General features: G+C 35.8%; 4 protein-coding genes across 5 annotated transcripts; 1 reads left to right on the forward strand and 3 right to left on the reverse strand.

The window, feature by feature from the left end:
- Positions 1-323: 323 nt before the first annotated feature.
- LOC125832906 (outer envelope protein 39, chloroplastic) lies at positions 324-8,731 on the forward strand. The gene is made up of 11 exons (XM_049512088.1): positions 324-574; positions 1,913-1,979; positions 2,080-2,115; positions 2,285-2,429; positions 2,865-3,023; positions 3,140-3,210; positions 3,293-3,371; positions 3,489-3,604; positions 4,763-4,910; positions 6,128-6,197; positions 8,251-8,731. The coding sequence occupies exons 1-11, from the start codon at positions 541-543 to the stop codon at positions 8,406-8,408; spliced, it is 1,083 nt and encodes a 360-aa protein (XP_049368045.1). The 5' UTR covers positions 324-540; the 3' UTR covers positions 8,409-8,731.
- A 404-nt stretch (positions 8,732-9,135) lies between these two features.
- On the reverse strand, positions 9,136-10,676 carry LOC125832986 (probable leucine-rich repeat receptor-like protein kinase At1g68400). Its single transcript, XM_049512154.1, has 2 exons — positions 10,501-10,676; positions 9,136-9,759 (listed from the first exon to the last, which is right to left on the reverse strand). Exons 1-2 carry the CDS (start codon positions 10,625-10,627, stop codon positions 9,170-9,172), a joined length of 717 nt encoding a protein of 238 aa, XP_049368111.1. The 5' UTR covers positions 10,628-10,676; the 3' UTR covers positions 9,136-9,169.
- LOC125832947 (probable leucine-rich repeat receptor-like protein kinase At1g68400) lies at positions 10,644-11,863 on the reverse strand. Its single transcript, XM_049512119.1, has 2 exons — positions 10,726-11,863; positions 10,644-10,672 (listed from the first exon to the last, which is right to left on the reverse strand). The coding sequence occupies exons 1-2, from the start codon at positions 11,861-11,863 to the stop codon at positions 10,644-10,646; spliced, it is 1,167 nt and encodes a 388-aa protein (XP_049368076.1).
- An 842-nt stretch (positions 11,864-12,705) lies between these two features.
- On the reverse strand, positions 12,706-16,437 carry LOC125832981 (ubiquitin-conjugating enzyme E2-23 kDa-like). Of its 2 annotated transcripts, XM_049512148.1 has the most exons (7): positions 16,397-16,437; positions 15,313-15,383; positions 15,067-15,146; positions 14,030-14,144; positions 13,761-13,813; positions 13,191-13,319; positions 12,706-13,070 (listed from the first exon to the last, which is right to left on the reverse strand). In XM_049512148.1, the coding sequence occupies exons 2-7, from the start codon at positions 15,354-15,356 to the stop codon at positions 12,934-12,936; spliced, it is 558 nt and encodes a 185-aa protein (XP_049368105.1). In that variant the 5' UTR covers positions 15,357-15,383; positions 16,397-16,437; the 3' UTR covers positions 12,706-12,933. The 2 variants fall into 2 exon arrangements, with proteins under 2 accessions (XP_049368105.1, XP_049368104.1); XM_049512147.1 differs by lacking the exon at positions 16,397-16,437 and having other exon boundaries at positions 15,313-15,569.
- Positions 16,438-17,067: the final 630 nt, after the last annotated feature.

Raw genomic sequence — 17,067 nt, forward strand, 5'->3', positions numbered from 1 at the left:
ATAAATCAACTAGTACTTTTTTTGGATTGAAGAAGGAAAAACGGGTTACACCACGGAAAATTCAGATAGTCAAGCTACTAAAATTTCATGATTAACAAGTTTTAATTTCCTACTTGTGTTTCATATCCAAATTGTGGCACGACTACATCCAATTTCATGCCAAGAAAATTCTCAAATTAAAGAATAAAATATTTTCCGATAAAAGTAACTTTATCTCAAAGGACTCAAACCTGATACCTCTGGATCAATCCGAATTAATAATATATGGTGTGACAATTTCTAATTGAAAGGCAGAGTTGAACACCACGTGCAGAGAGGGAGGGGCAAAGACTGAAGAGTAGTAAGCCAATCTACAAAGCAAGAGATAACTTGAGAATTAGCGATTCCCAAATTTTCCCTCTTCTTATGTTTTCTTTATATTCGTTTTACACAGAACTCACACTGAATAAGTACAAAAAAAACCAACACTAATTACTCAATACAACAGACCTTGTAGAAGTTTCAATCATTTTGAATGGTGGAAAACTCATTAATAGGCTAATGGGTGCTCAGAAAAGCATTCATGCTGGCAAAGGTCTTATCTTTTTCTCTTTTATTTCTTGAATAAAACCCATAAATTTATTATCTCATAACTCTCTGTAATTTGTGTTTTATGAAGTGTGTTTTTGGGGTGTCAATTTTTTTGTTGTGCCTATGCAAATGTGGTTTTGGTTGGCTATAGTGGGTGCTGATGGTTCTTTTTTGTGCTTTATGTTGTAAAGATTGAATTTTTAATCAATTTGAATGGTGAGAAACTCATTAATGGGCTAATGGGTGCTCAGAAAAGCACTCATGCGGGCAAAGGACTCTTCTTTTTCTCTTTCATTTTTCTTGAATAAAACTCATAATTTATTATCTCATAACTCTCTGGAATTTGTGTTTTTTGGGAGTGTCAACGAAGGGTATCTATAGTTTTGGTTTTCTTTTTGTTGTGCCTAATGCAAATGTGGTTTTGGTTGGATATAGTTGATGCTGATAGTTCAGTTTTGTGATTTATATTGTAAAAATTGAATTTTCAGTCAATTTGAATGGTGGGAAACTCATTAATAGGCTAATGGGTGCCCAGAAAAGCATACATGGTGGCAAAGGTCTCTTCTTTAAATCCTTATTTCTGGAAAAAAACCCAGAATTTATTCTGATAACTCTCTGAAATTTGAGTATTATGGAGTGTTTTTTGGGTGTCAATAAAGGGTATATATAGTTTTGGTTTTCTTTTTCTTGGTTTTGGTTGGCTATAGTGGATGCTGATAGTTCTTTTTTGTGCTTTATATTGTAAAGATTGAATCTTCAATCAATTTGAATAGTGGGGAACTCATTAGTAGGCTAATGGGTGCTATGAAAAGCATACATGGTGGCAAAGGTCTCTTCTTTTTCTCCTCCATTTCTCAAATAAAACCCACAATTTATTATCTCACACCCAAGGGTGTGGCCTAGTGGTTAATGAAGTGGTTTGAGAACCATAAGGTCTCGGGTTCAAATTCCAACCGAGACAAAAACACTAGGTGATTTCTTCCATCCGTCCTAACCTGTACCTATTGCTGGTGGGACTGGTGGGATATGACATGTATCCCTTGGAATTCGTTATGCGCAAGCTTGCCTGGACACCACGGTTAACAAAATAAATAAATAAATAACAATTCTTGTCTCATAACTCTCTAAAACTTGTGTGTTATGGGGTGCCAATAAAGGGTGCCTGTGGATTTTGGTTTGCTCTATGTTTGCAAAGATTGAAAATTTTCTTTTGAATTTTGCTAATGCAAATGTGTTTTTGGTTGGCCATAGTGGATGCTGACTGATAGTTCTTTTTTGTGTTTTATATTGTGAAGTTGAATTCTTATTTACTTTCTTGAATTTGAATTGGTCTTTCTTGCAGCTAAAATAGATGTCAATGTGGATTTCACCCATAAACTATGTGCTGCATTGATGCTCCAGCCTTTCAGGTACTTACATATTAAAGCACTTATTCCAATTGATTTTGTATTCATCAATTCTTAACTCCTTGTTTCTTTCTATATATTGCTGCACTGTCTCTGTAAACAGGAACTCTGGCAGCCCCCTTGAATTGGTGATTGGCAGGTAATATAGTTCTCTCATATTTTATTCCCATAAACTTTTAGCTTCTTTTTGTTTCAGTTATAAATTTTTTGTTGGGGTTTGTAAGGATGGAGGGTTTAGGGTTTGGGTTTAAACTGTTTTTTTTAAACTCATACTTATATTGGTAATCTTTTTGTTTTTATTCTGGCAGTCTTTGCATAAAACACCCAAATTTGTTTGGCAAGAGCGAGAAGCTAGATGTTTTGTGGGACAAAGGACTCTATGATTCCAATATCTTGATTACTTACCGGAAGCCAAGACCAGAATGGCTTGCTCAACAGTCTTTTGTCCTTCAGGTGTGCTATACTCAAAAAACTATTTTATTTTGGTTTACTTATTTATTATTATCTTTTTGTCAAAGAGGAACAAACTCTCTAGGACTGAATATTTTTCATTTTGAAATAGTATGGTTCATGAAGGGGTTGTGGAACTCATTTGATTGGAATTCAAATTAAATATGTAGGTCTGAGTATGTTAAAATGAGCAATTTCACCTCCCATTGCTCTTAGAATTTCACACCAAAGTTGAATTAGTTATAAAGAGGACCTTATTGCGGTGAAGAACATAAATCTTCTGTAAAATATCTGCCTTGGAGTCGCATTTATTTGAAATGCGAACTAGTTCAACTTAATTTTAGTGTCAGCTTGGGAGTAGACTTTACAACAACTTATTGTTATGTATGGTAAATCTGACACATCATGGACTTCAATCCGAACTATCTTGTTGTCCAGCATTCCGTTTCTCCCGAGATTGGGGTCCATGGCTTACCAGATGACAACTTCTCTCGCTCGGGAAGTGGTGGAGTTAACTTATCTCGCTTATCTGCTGGCTTAGATTTGAGCGAGCCAGCAAGTTCCAACTGGAGCAGCAAGACGAGTATAAAATTTGAGGTAAGTGCAAACGATAGCACTTAATGGCAACTCTATACACATGTTATTTGAACTTCAAGTGTGATGCTCTAAGCCTTGTTTTTTTAAGGGAAGTGTAAATGTTATTTCTCATGCAGCATATTCGTCCTGTAAGTGATGAGGGCTGGTCAATAAACAGAGATACTCACGGGTTTCCGGTGACTTGCAGGTAGCTTCAACTATTACTTGTTTTTAACTTCTTTTAATCGGATTCTGACTCTGCCTATACTCACAACATACTTGCTTTGCAGTGGTGGCTATAATGATAGTATGGTAGTAGTTAAACAGGAGTCTCGATACGCAAAAGCAAACGATCGTAGTTTTTCTCAAGTAATTCACTTTCTAAACACAAAATGGTGCAAAATTCTCAATTTCTCTTCTATTTTGATATCATAGTGCATGCAATGTTCTATATGCTTTCTAAAACATGTTCACACACTTGTCCAGTTTAGCCTGCAAATTGAACAAGGGGTTCCCATTCTTTCCAAGTGGCTAATCTTCAACCGATTCAAGTTTGTTGCATCAAGGGGACTAAAACTTGGGCCGGCTTTTCTCTTGTCAAGGTGAGACACATTTTTATTTTGGACAGTTGAAGATTTGTCAATTTGGCATGGTTGGTATTTACAACCATGTTCAACCAGTACTGTATTTACTAATCAAACAAAGATATAAAATTAAATAAAGATAATAAAGCATCCAATTACCACGAGAACAACATATATGAAATAGTGAAAGTTAGCATTCAGTGCTTTCAAGTGTCTGATGATTTATTGGTAAGTTACTCAGGAATGACCAAATATTAACGTGAGACAAGAGGAAGAATGTAGGAAGTAATGAACTAAAATTATCAAAGCACTAGGGAAACAGTGTAAGGAAGTCAAGGGTGAAAGATGTTTGAAATACGACTTATGCATCGGAGAGGTCAAGATCTATGCGCTTTGATATTTATAGAAACAAGTAAACACATGGAAGCTGGACTTGGAAATAATAGAAACTATTGAGATTTTAACTCTACTTAGTTTTCAACTTTACTTTTCTCTACAAATTCAATATAAAGCAGTAGTTTAAGAATCTGGATTCTGCTTATTTATTTGTTTGTTCTTGATAAATATATCTTCAATTGTTAATCAGATTTATTAGATTCTACTGTTCTTGAAAAATATCTTTAATTGTTTATTTAGATTTACTAGTTTTTCCCGTCTTCTTAAAATGTTAATATTTAGATCTGAGAGAGAAAAGCTCTCCATTCTTCCTAGAATAGAACTATAGAAACTAAGCAAAACATTGATTCTCCAGCAACCAGCCTTCTCCGAAGAGTTTCACTCTGGGCAGCATGGGAGTGGGGAGTATCCACTGATCTAAAAGTTGATAGAGAGGTGATGCTAGATACATTTTCTTCTTGAGTGTTGAGAGAGAAATTATTGAATGGGATACTATATCAATGATCCCTCAGCACTGGGTTCACATGATTGAAAAGGGAGCAAGGTGTGCTACAGTTATGATTCTAGTCCTATTGCCCACACACTTATGGTCATTGGTGCATGGGTCTTATCAACTAGTTGGGAATATTTCTTGAGGACACATTCATATTGATATTAGTCTTGCAAAAAAGCTTATGCCTTGCTGTTAAACAATGTTTCTTTCCTGTATAGTTTTATTTTCTTGTTTTCCGTTCTAATGCATCTTTCCATATGCTAAAGTCCTACCTTTTTCTCTTACAGCCTCACGGGTGGTTCTATCGTGGGGGATATAGCTCCCTATCAAGCTTTTGCAATTGGCGGTCTTGGTAGTGTCCGAGGGTATGGTGAAGGAGCTGTCGGTTGTGGTAGATCTTGTCTGGTTGCTAACAATGAACTGACGTTTCCTTTGGTATGTTTTGATTCGTAAATTGTTGGATCTTTGCCTTTTAGGACAGTTGTTTGGTTCCACATCTTGCAAAAGTGTTTTCTTATTATCATTCTTGTCTCTTAAGTTCCTTCATGATGCAAAAATATGAATGAAATCTTGCTAATTTCAAATGGCGTGCAATGATTCAGAACCAAAAAAATAAAAAGCAACTGTGTAGCACAGACTTGAGAAATGGATTTGCTTATTTTGGTTTTTGAAAAATCTATTGTGCTTAGTATGAAACAGAATACAGTTATTTGAATCTGATTGTGATAAGGTATTATGGTATTATTTGTTTTTAATATCTATGAGCTTTTCCAATCAAGCTTGAGCTGGAAATACCAGTGACATTTAACTCTTTAATACAAGCAAACTCATAGGATCTTCTGAGTTTGAAATTAATAATGTCATACTTTGCCAATCACTTTAACTTTGTTGGCTTTTGAGCTATGTTGCTCGGACTCATCAAAAATAATTTTGTACCCGTGTTGGATCCTCCAAAAATGCATTTTTGAAGGATCCAACACGCACCCGTAGGCATTTTTGAAGAATCCGAGCAACATAACTTTTGAGCGGGACTTGCAATGGTTTAATTCTTTTTTTTTTTTTTTTTTTTACTTTGATTCTTTTAGTACCACAATGTCTTCTTAGACTTTTGATTATAACTTTCTTTCATCTTTCTGGAGCATTATAATACAATATTTTATGTTTTAGTAGCAGTAGGGCGGACAGACTCTTAAGTGGTGTTAAGGCGGATGCATGACTTTTTATTGGCAATGTTGTCCTGTCTTAGTTGAAGAATTTGACCTTGAAGAAATGTCCTGTTGTTGTGTAAGAATTGTATTGTAAGATAACATCATGTGAGAGTGCTTTAAAGTCAAAAGAACCTTTCTTCTAATTTGAAGAAAAGAATTTTATTAACAAAAGTTAGTTATCAGAATTGATTGTTAAAAAGAAGAGAGGAAACAATTTGTTGTAAGAAATGATTTAACAGGATATCAAATGTAAAATGCGAGTTGTGTCCTCTTATCTGCGCCTGCAAGAGAAGGAACGGGGTTCCCTTGTTTAATTTGTCGCTTACTTGCTTCCACATTGTCTGTGGAATTAGTAGTTACAAGTTTAGATGCTGGTACGTCTGATCCCTTTGGACCTATTAAATATTATATTGTGGAGTCTCACACCCAACGCTTCTTGTCCAGAGCCAGATGCTTGATGGTGCTGTCTTCTTGGATTGTGGATCTGACTTGGGCTCAGGTCGTCATGTGCCCGGTTAGTACCTTAGTAATTTTTACATCATGCAGAAGGTTTGCTTAATGTCACTGACTGCTGTTGAAATTTAGAAAACATTGATTTTGATTATTCCTTTTGGAAATGTTTGAGAATGTCTGTTTGTTTAGTTGTATCGTCTTTCTTTGTTTTCTTATGTTGCTTCAGTTAGGGTTTGGGAAGGAGGGGCTGCCATTATATATGATAACTGCAAATGATTGTTTTGAGAAATTATTTTTTAAAACTGTTTTTTTTTTCCGTGTGTATTTTGCATTTTTTCTTTCAAGTTGTTTGTTTCATGCTTTTTATCTGCCTTACTGCTGTTGGGCCTGTATAGAGAAGGTTACTTGTTGTAAGGGTTTCAACCTTTTGTTTCCCATGAAACTGTTAATGATTTAGCCTATGACTTAAGCAGTAAAGCTTAATATGTTCTGGTTATGGTTAAATGCTACTTTCGAGATCTAACTCCATATTTAGGTTTCACTGTAAAAACGTAGATCCTCATATACTCTCATAAGTATCAAGGATAAGTGCGTGAAGATAATCCTCATCAGCACGATGATAAGAATATCGACGAAAAATGTAATGGAGTAACACTAGTTGGTTTTGCCAAATCATTTATAAAGGGGTGTAGAGTTTGCTAATTCAGTTGTGTATAGCTACAGAAGTAGCAGTACTCGAAGTGTCTCTTAGCAAGATATTAAAATATTTGGAAATCATAGTAAAAGCAAACGCTTTCCAAATGTAGATTGGAGAAGTTCAATAATATGGGCTGTGTAATCTTAATATCCACCTGACTGTTCTAGCTAAGCTTTGTAGGTCAACTAAAAACATCCATGTTTGGCATCATATGGTTATAGGTGAATATTAGATCTCTCTTTAATAGTGCAAGTTTGCAACCTGGTTGAAACTAGTTCCTATACCTTGTCAATGTGATGATGAGGTCTGTTGCCTTGATAGCACAAAATATAGTTTGCTATATCATATGGTGTGTTGGATAATGCAAATAACTTTACTCTCTCAGAACGACTGTCTATAGCTTGGGTTTGTATGAGATAAATTAAGGAGAATTTTCTATTTCTCTACATAAGGATATTTGTTTCCTTCTTTATGATATCCACCCTCTACAAAACGACCTTCCTCTTATTGTAGTATGATCATGTAGAGGTGTACAACTACTTTATTGATGAGAAATTAGAGACTGGGATAATGAACATGCCGTGTATATCAACCTTAATCAATTAGTAGATATTCTTTTGAGGAGTTCACAAGAAACAATCGGACAATTTAGTGCGTAAGCTAGCAAAGGAAGATATTTTGATTCTATTTTAAGGGGGTGCATCGAAAAGGAAGGATCTGTGTTTTCCAGCTACCAGATTCCTAGAATCATAACTTCATGCCAACGAGAGGGGAAAGTGTTGAAAGGGAAAGAAACTTGGTTCAGTCAGCCAACAGATTCTAGGATTAATACTTTCAGTTTCTTGTGTCCTTTTGTGGTTTCTACATATAAAGAGGACACATTTTCTCTTTCTATAGTATGATATATAAAGGTTCCATCATCTTCCCTGTTTATAGATAGAAATATCGACAAGCAAGATAAAGCTTGTCTTCTAAATGAGATATACAAGTGAAAAGTTTTTAAAAAATAGGAAGAAAGAAAGAAAACGAAAAGCTCTGGCCTCTGGAGTTGGTGTAAAATGGCAAGTCTTTTCGCAGTAGGGGTTGATATTTGAGTCCATTACAACAATGGTTACATTTTCTTAGTTTCTGGATCATATGAACTGACTGAACTTCAACATTCGCACTCTCTGAATCTCAGAATTCTGGACTTCTATATTTTGATGATTGACCGCTTTCATAACAAACAATGAGACAAATGCTTCATCCTTGTATCCCTCAGAAATTCATACGTAAACATTTTGGGCTTCGTGATGGTTGTCTTTTCTTTTTTTTGTGGATGAAAAGAGTACACTGCCCAGATATCACTACCCTAGTTTCAGAAGAAGCGTTTCCTAACATATTTTCTTCTAACATTTGAGCCATTGATGCATTTCAGGAAATCCTTCTCTTAGGCATGGCAAACCAGGAAACGGAATTGGCTTCGGATATGGCCTTAGATTCAAGTCTCAGCTGGGACATTTCCAGGTGGACTATGCAGTCAATGCATTTCAACAACGAACAGTGTACTTCGGTTTCAGTAACCTTCCTTCGTGAGTCTTAACCACAACATGACTTGCAACCATGGCATAACTTATGATCAGCGCTGCATCCATAGAGAAAATTTATGAGGATATCTGCAAGGGATCAGATGTTAGGCTCCGAGCAGTGGCCCGTCCCTCATAGGAACATCAGTGAAGATTTTTTTGAAAAGCATATTGAGCAAATTAGTGCACAGAGGTGGTTCCATTTTAGCTGTACCTCTTCAAAGATCACATAGAAATTTTTAAGTTCTTTACAGTGACCATCAGGAAGTTAGTCTTAATGTCAAAGTTCATAACCTGCTTATAATAGACAATATACACATTCAATTTCCTTTTACAAATAGAGAAATTTATCAGTTGATTCATTTACTAATCTTGAATATCAAAGTTACAAATGATATGAGTTTGATTTACTGGTTTAGCACTGGATTAAGTCTTGGTCAATTCTGTCCACAGATAAAATTGCATTGATCCCAAGAAATTATAGGTTTCTTGAGACAAACCATCTTAAACGACCATGCTGCTTGCATTTTCTGGCAGATGTGATCATTTGTTATCTTATCTATGTCATAGAGTTGAATCAAGATAAGCAAAGACATTGATTGCTACAAGTAGGAGAAAATCAACTCCTACTAAACATGTTGAATGTAAAGTAATTCATGAGCTTATGATAAACAATAAGTACATCCTTTGTCCAAAAATTCAATCTTAAAAAATAGTTAACTAGATTCTTGAAGAGAAAAATGATGAACAGTTTGAAACATTGAGTTCTGATCAGATGATAGTACTAGTACTTGCAGAAACATCGATGGACCTGTCATCCTCGTCTCGTATAGTAGTAACCATGAGAGCAACTTGGTTTATACTAGGCCTAGCCTCATGAGAATGGTTCACACATTTAACAGCAACTTGTAACAAATTAACCATCCTTTCTTCACTAGCACCTTCTTGTATCAAAGTTCTGTCAAACACTTCAACTGTCCATTCTTCTCTTAGCACAGAAACAACCCAACTTGCAAGTTCTATTCCATTGTTTTGCACTTTCCCTGTTAGCAACTCCAAAAGAATGACACCAAATGCATAAACATCTTCTTTAAAGATTGCTCCTACATTTTCATCAGTTATAGGGAAGACATTATGGGAATTGCTTGCTGTAGTAGTATTGATTTCTGCAGTGCTCATAAGGCCATATTCGCCGATAATTGGCTCCATGTTGTTGGTCAAGAAAATGTTTGATGATTTCAAGTTTCCATGTGCAATTCTGTCATGTTGAAGCTCCTGATGCATGAAAGCTAAAGCATCGGCGATACCTGCTGCTATAGAAAGTCTACTACTCCAATGAAATCTTTGGCCTGTCTGGATTCCTGAAAAGCAGATTCATGCACAAGTGTTGAAGATAATAAGGCAAACAGAGGTTTCTAACTAAAGTTCTAAAAGAGAATTTTGACCTGTTTAAATCATGAGGGGACAATAAGTACCTTAAATAAAGTATTTCACATGCCTAAAAGCCTAAATATTATTCATTGATCCAACAAAGTTAAGTAAGCAAAAGTTCGCGCTTTTTAACAGTTTTAAGTCTTTAGATGAGCACGTCTCACAATTTCATATGGTAATAGAACATATTGATATCTGACCTTTATGCACCTATTATGAATAAGAATGTTCACATGCTTAGCTGATGAAAAAGAATCAGACCTTCATGCAACTTACGTTCTTAAATGAAAGTCATAATTGATAAAACATCAACAGACACTCAAATTTTGGCCTCATCTTGCAAGTAAACACTCCAATTTTGAGTATGCACATCTAGACACCTCAACTCGTCTCCATTGTATCAGTTGAACACTCCAACTTACAAAATGATCATCTAGACAACTCCAAGATTTATGTGTTACATTAGCTTCAGGTGTCCATTAGACACAATGGGGACGAGTTGGAGTGTTTAGTTGCCAGTTGAGACCAATTTGAGGGGTCTAGATGTGCACTCTCTCAAAGTTGAGTGCTTACTTGCCAGCTGAGGCCAAGTTCGAGTGTCTGTTTATATGCCTAGATGAAATGGTCGCACAATTCAATACACAGAAGAATAGACTAGTAGAGTGAATTACCTTGTAGAAGTAGGAGAAGACTGCCATTGTCTTGGTACTCATAGACCAAAAGCTTCTCTTGTCTAGAAGAATAAAAGGCAACAGCAGGCAACACATTTGGATGCCTGATTTTGTCTAGTTTCTGCATTCTCTTCTTGAATTCACTACCAGTTATTGACCAATCTTTTATCCTCTTAACAGCCAGTGTCATTTTGGGATTGTCACACATCACTTTGTACATACTACCATGTTTCCCTCTTCCAAGCAACTCTGCTGGAGCCTTAAGCAAATCCTCAAATCTCAATCCGTTATTCGCCTCAGGACTCGTAAGAACCACGAGTGACTGTGAAACTGCGGTGTTGCTGTCATCGGAAGAAATGACAGCTGATGAGATATCTGAATTGCTCGCGCCTTTCTTTGATTGATCCATTGATGTAGTAGTACTGTCATGATCAACTGTAGCAACCTTTTTCATCAGCTCGATTCTTGATTCTTTCTTCTTCTGCTGCTTCTGCTTCCGTTTTCTATAGACGCATAGTAGGATAAGAAGAACCAGAGCCAGGCCTATGAGGAAATAACCTGAAAACATGAGAATTTCATCTCTTGACAAGCTGCTCTTTGGCTTGTCATGATCAGCTGATTCTGAATCTTCGGACAGTAATGAGCATTTTCCAGCCAACGGGGAGCCACACAACAGAGGATTTTCCATGTATCTACTAACAGGGAAACTATCACCCTCAGGCGGAATCGATCCACTGAAATTGTTGAAAGAGACATTAAATGCAACAAAGTTTGAGAAATCAAATTCAGGTATCTCTCCTGATAGCTGGTTATTCTGAGCCTCGAATTCAATCAAGCCCGAAATCCTAGATAAATCAGGGAGAACACCTGATAATCTATTGTTGGATATGTCAAGCCTTTTCAAGTTATTCAATCTTGAAAATGATTGTGGAATGCTACCTGAGAACCGGTTTCCACCAAGAACAAGATGTCTTAGATGCTTACATTTATCTATACTGTCAAAGTTTTTCCCCTGAAGTAGGCCATTTTTCAGACTCAGGAAGAAAAGGGTGTGCGCGATAGGCTCCACATTACAAATCGTGGTAACATCAAACGTTCCAGACGAAAAATCATAACCATCAAGAATGATTTTCTCCACGGAGAGAGTCTTCGCGTTACATGTAACACCAAGCCACTTGTCCTTGCAAGGATCAGATGTCGAGTTCCAGCCCGAATTAGTACCAAGAATTGTACTATTATTGTTAGATACCTCTGCAAGAAACTTGAGCAATGCATCTCTAGTCACTGTTTCATCACATACAGTTGTGTCAAAGATGAAAAAGAATGAAAAAAAGAGCAAAGCAAAAGTAAAAACTCTGTTCATTTTTGCATGATACTAGCAAATGTGCTGCAAAAATAGGATGATAATAAAGATATGATGAATCATTCAGTCATGATTATTGATATTCCCAATGTTTGAATAGTCGTAATCGACTAATTTGGCGCCATTTGGCGGAAAACACAACAACTAAAATCCAAAAACAGGCCGGCTGCTGATTTTTTCTTTAACTTCATCCTCTACTGTCTTTTTTTTCCTCTTTCAGACCATCTATCAAACACATAGATCACATATTTTATTTCGGAATAGGTGGCAACCGCGACATGAACTTATTACATATGTCTGCTCTAATATCGTGTTAAAGTTTATGACTATTTAGAAGATGTGGGATTAGTAACCCAAAATATTAGACTTGCAATATTGATAATATAAACTTTTTTACCCTCTCAGTTATATCTATTACTCCCTCCGTCCCAAAATAAGCGTCACCTTAGGCAAAATCCCATCTATTAAGAAATAATATGCACACTATAAAGAATGTGAAATATAATGGTATAATTGGTAGAAGATACAAAATTGTTTTAGATTTCTAAAGCGACACTTATTTTGAGACGAGGGAGTAATAGTCTAAATAATCTGTCACTGATGTACAGGTAATTAATTATGTCACTTTTTGCTGGCTCAACTTCTAGAGTAGTAACCAACAACTTAAGAAATAAAGCACCTTGTAGACATCCCTTTCATGAAATAATTAACAAGGACAAGTTAAACATAATATAATATATGAATTCAATCAATATTGAATTCTGAACTCATAATTTCAAAAGTGAAATGAATTCAACGCTAAGAACCTTAAAGATAACGAACACATCAGGTTCGAAGACAAGTTTAAAACAAGAACCTGAATTCTAACACATATATTAGTAAGTTACACTGACCATAAGGTGGAGAGTTTCTACAGAGACTGAAATTCATCACACATCTGTAGGTTATGTATATTGTCCCTAAACTACCTTTGGCACCTAGATTTACATACGACGACGAATCGAATATTACATGTAAGGAGAAAAATGAACTAAAACCATGATCTCCATTTAGGATCCTAGTCTATTCACTCAAGGATCAGCATGTCCAACAACTTCGTCATCGCTGTCACTCTGTCCACTGAACTCCTCTTCACTAATCTCATCATCACTCTCATCTTTTGGTGTGCCAACGACATTCTCCTTCTTTGCGTACCGTTCACAATACTCTGCATCATGAAACAACAAGTAAGATACTGTCACTGGTTTCACATTCTCAGATAAAAGAAGAATTGCAACATATAATATCTTTGTAACATGCACGTCAGCCATGGTTGTCAAATAATCACCTTTCACTTTTTGCTCATATTGATTCTTGTCTTTCATCATCAGTGAGGCTGCATCACCATTTAATGGATCCGAAGGATTCGGATATAGCAAAAGCTGTGGCAGGAAAACCTCAAATACGTTTAAGAGATCTGCACACCAGCATATGCTTGGTCAGATATCGTGGAGCTCACAGTTTATAAATGTTTTATGATGTTATCAACATGAAGATATATGGAGTACAAGACAAAACTAAATTATATGTCACTTACCTTAAATAAAACCAAGAATGACACGTCTAGTAATTTTCATTTCGAAGGTATTTTGTAACATATTCTGAACGGTGGAACAAGAGTTGAGCTTCTATTATATAAAGCTTAGCCTACAGGGTGTCACCACACAATTTTTTTTGTCTTCGATTAGTTCATATCTACAGCCTATGCTTAAAGAACCTCGAGCAGAAACACTTCAGTCATATGATAAAGTGAAATGCATACGTGTGAAACAAACTAGGCAGAAGTAAGAGCTCATGCCGTTAAGCATTTTTCACCCTAAGAATCTTAATGCTTTGTTCACTTAGCAGTACGCATTACCAAACATAGGGCTCCATGACTGATTGATGACATCCAAACATACAGAGCCAGACCTGCAATAACAGATGAATCTCGTGAGCAATAGTGCATTAACATTTTCCTCAACTACATAGACTTGTGTTACAGAGGTTCCACAAAGAGATTAAAAGATGAACTGCGGCTACCATACATACAAACTATCTACCGCAACTTCCTACATGTGACTAACAGAGAAAAAAAGGTAGTTGCTTAAAATACAGAAAGAATGTAAGAATGTATATATAGCTTACAGCTCATCAACATTAGGGTGGAATATTTTGTTGAGAAACCCAATGGAAGGAGACTTGTAAGGATAGGCATCTGGCAACTCGACCCTTATTTTCCAGACTCCACCTTCATAAAGGCCTGCAACAATTTAGATAGTTAGCAAAGTACAGGGAAAAAAAAGCATATTTACGACCAATTAAATGTATCAGTCTGCATTATCCTATGTTGCTCTGACCCATCAAAATACCTATCGCACCCATGTCGGAAGGACACGATTTGGGTGTGAGATCCACACTAAATTTGGTCAACGTCTTGACTGCTTTGACTACATCTATGACTAAGAAGTATAGACTGATTAGGATTTTGGGTTGATTATTGGTTTATATCATATATATATATATATAGTTAAAGAAAGTATGAGAATGTTTTGCTAGAACACCAGACTTATGAATAAATATTAGGTGCTTATAGGAATTAAATTTCATTAGTTGTAAGCCAACATTTTTTATTAATCAAAATATGTACTTCTATATGTCGTAATATACATTTATTGGCTGTATCCGCACTCAGGGGTTGAATGCTAAAATTTATGTGATGAAGCATCCGACGTCTAGATAAACACCTGAGTCTGAGAAACATAGTTATCTAAGCAATTAGCACCTCCAATAGCAATATCATATAATATGCAATGTGCTGCTCTGTGGGAAAAGCAACAAGCGCAAGATTCTGGTGGAAAAGCTACTTCCAAGACTGAGAGCATGAAGGTTTTGATTGGTTATTCTTATGCTAAAACGTAGAATGATGAGTGTTAGAACAGACATTTTGAGATAACTAAGATACATAATTGAAACAATTTAAATTGCTGTATCACCGTATATAAAAACTAATCCAATTAAAATTGCTGTATCACCGTATATAAAAACTAATCCAATTAAAATTGCTGCCCTCTCTTCAAAAACTAACTTTAAGAAGGAGAAAGCCAATCTAGGGGAAGATGATCCTTCAGCAAAGCCACGAATCAATAAAAGACAAAGTGAAACAAATATCTTCATGACATTACTTTCTTTTGGGCCATGAAATTCCACGTTGAACTCCGTGATTCCATCATTAATTGTCTCCACGGTGTAATCACTCATCATCCTGTAAAATGAAAATGACATAAAGAAACCACATGTTGGTAATCAAAAGCTGCCATATGAACTAAAAATGCCGGTTGATCAGATACGATGAAGAAACAGCTAAACTGTTTAGAATCTACAAAAATATATCCATGACAGCAAGAAAATTTTATCTCGGATGTTCTTACAATTTCATAACATCCATATCTCTTCTTTTGCTTGGAGAAGACATTTTCAACTAACTATTGATCCTCAGAATCTGCGGAATGAAGGCAAGGATTCAACATATAAGATTGTAAGTTCAGTAAAGAAGATATAAAAACAGAAACCAAACAATGAGATCAGCAATTACACGGCTGTTTTTGAAAGAGCATAAGAAGAAAATGGTTACAATAACGACGGATAATACAGTAACTGCAGCAAATAAGGGAACTAGACAATGCTCGACTACCTACTAACCTTCTACCCTAATCCTCGACCTCCATATCTTCCTATCTATGAACTGAAGGTGTGGTATGTCATGTCTACTCACCTTTCCCCAAGATTTCTGCGGTTCTACCTCTACCTCTCCTTATACCCAAATAGTCAACCAGAACACCTCATCATTGGGGCAATTGTGCATCTTCTCTTCAGATGCCCAAACTATCTCAATCTCACCTCCCTCATCTTACACCTGTAGGTCACTGATCCCGCCTAGTCCTGAATAGCTTCTTTGTTGATTCTATCTCTCCTAATATGCTCACACATCCATCTCAACATCCTCATTCTCCACTACTCTCATTTTCAAGACGTGCAAGTTATTGATCCACCAACACTCCACCCCATAGATAATCTAACCACCAGTTCATAAACACTAAGTGATTTATTACCATTTGTCCAAGCCTACGTAGACAGAGTTTCTGTGATGGAGGGCGACAACAAGTACCCGTGGAATTAGTCAAGGCGAACACAAGCTTATAAAAAAAAAAAGAAACTCACAAACTTGACTCCCTCAAAATACACAAATCCATTCCAAGAACCACTACACATAACAATTGATTAAAACTAAAAGAATCACAACATTCAAAGATATACACTAGTCTTGGCAATGCATAATTAAATTGGATCAGATGAAACCAAATTGAAAAAGATCAAAACTTTAGCCAAAAAAAACAAACCCATCAAATAAAAAGTACCCCTCCACAATCAAATCAATTTCATTTCTTCAAAAAAACACAACAAGAAACAAATCTAGACACATCAAAATCAAGATAAAATTGAAACTAGACTAACCAGGAGAATAATGCAAGATCTGAATGGGGAAATAAAAGAAAAAAAATAGAGAAATAAAAGGTACACAGTATATATAAAAGGGAAAGGTGTCGACATGTTGGGCATTAGGCAGAGTTACAGAGTTGAAAAAAGGCACGTGCAATGTATACAAAAGAATGATACTAACACCTACGTGGCTTTGATTATTGTGCGTTACCTTTCTTTTCTTTTTTTCTTCTGAAAATTGTTGAGAAATTTTTACAATTCCTCCTTACCCTTCGCACTTTGGCTTCTTCTTCAAAATTGCATCCATGGCTGTAGCTCAACAAAAAGGTAACCCACTACCCACCATGTCACTATAATTACCCGTATTTAGCTCCTCTCCGCAACCTCAAATCTATATTACCTCCAAACCACCACGGGTTTCGAGTTCGAGCTTATGGGACAAAAGAACATAAACTCAGTTTAAATGGTCAATTTTTATCATCATTGATCTCGAGTTGGAGTTTAAGATTTAAAGTTAAATATTTAATAGTAGAATGAAAAGTATTACAAATTGTGGTTCTTTCTCATGTGAATTTGATGGATAAATGTTGTTTTAAAATATTGATTAAAGTTTTGTATAATTTGAATCTCAAAAAATTTAAAGTACGTATAAATTGGACCAGAGGGAGTAATATTTAGCCACTATT

The sequence above is a fragment of the Solanum verrucosum genome, unplaced genomic scaffold (genome assembly GCF_900185275.1).
Source record: "Solanum verrucosum unplaced genomic scaffold, falcon-dt-bn FXZP01000016.1, whole genome shotgun sequence".
NCBI classification, from domain to species: domain Eukaryota; kingdom Viridiplantae; phylum Streptophyta; class Magnoliopsida; order Solanales; family Solanaceae; genus Solanum; species Solanum verrucosum.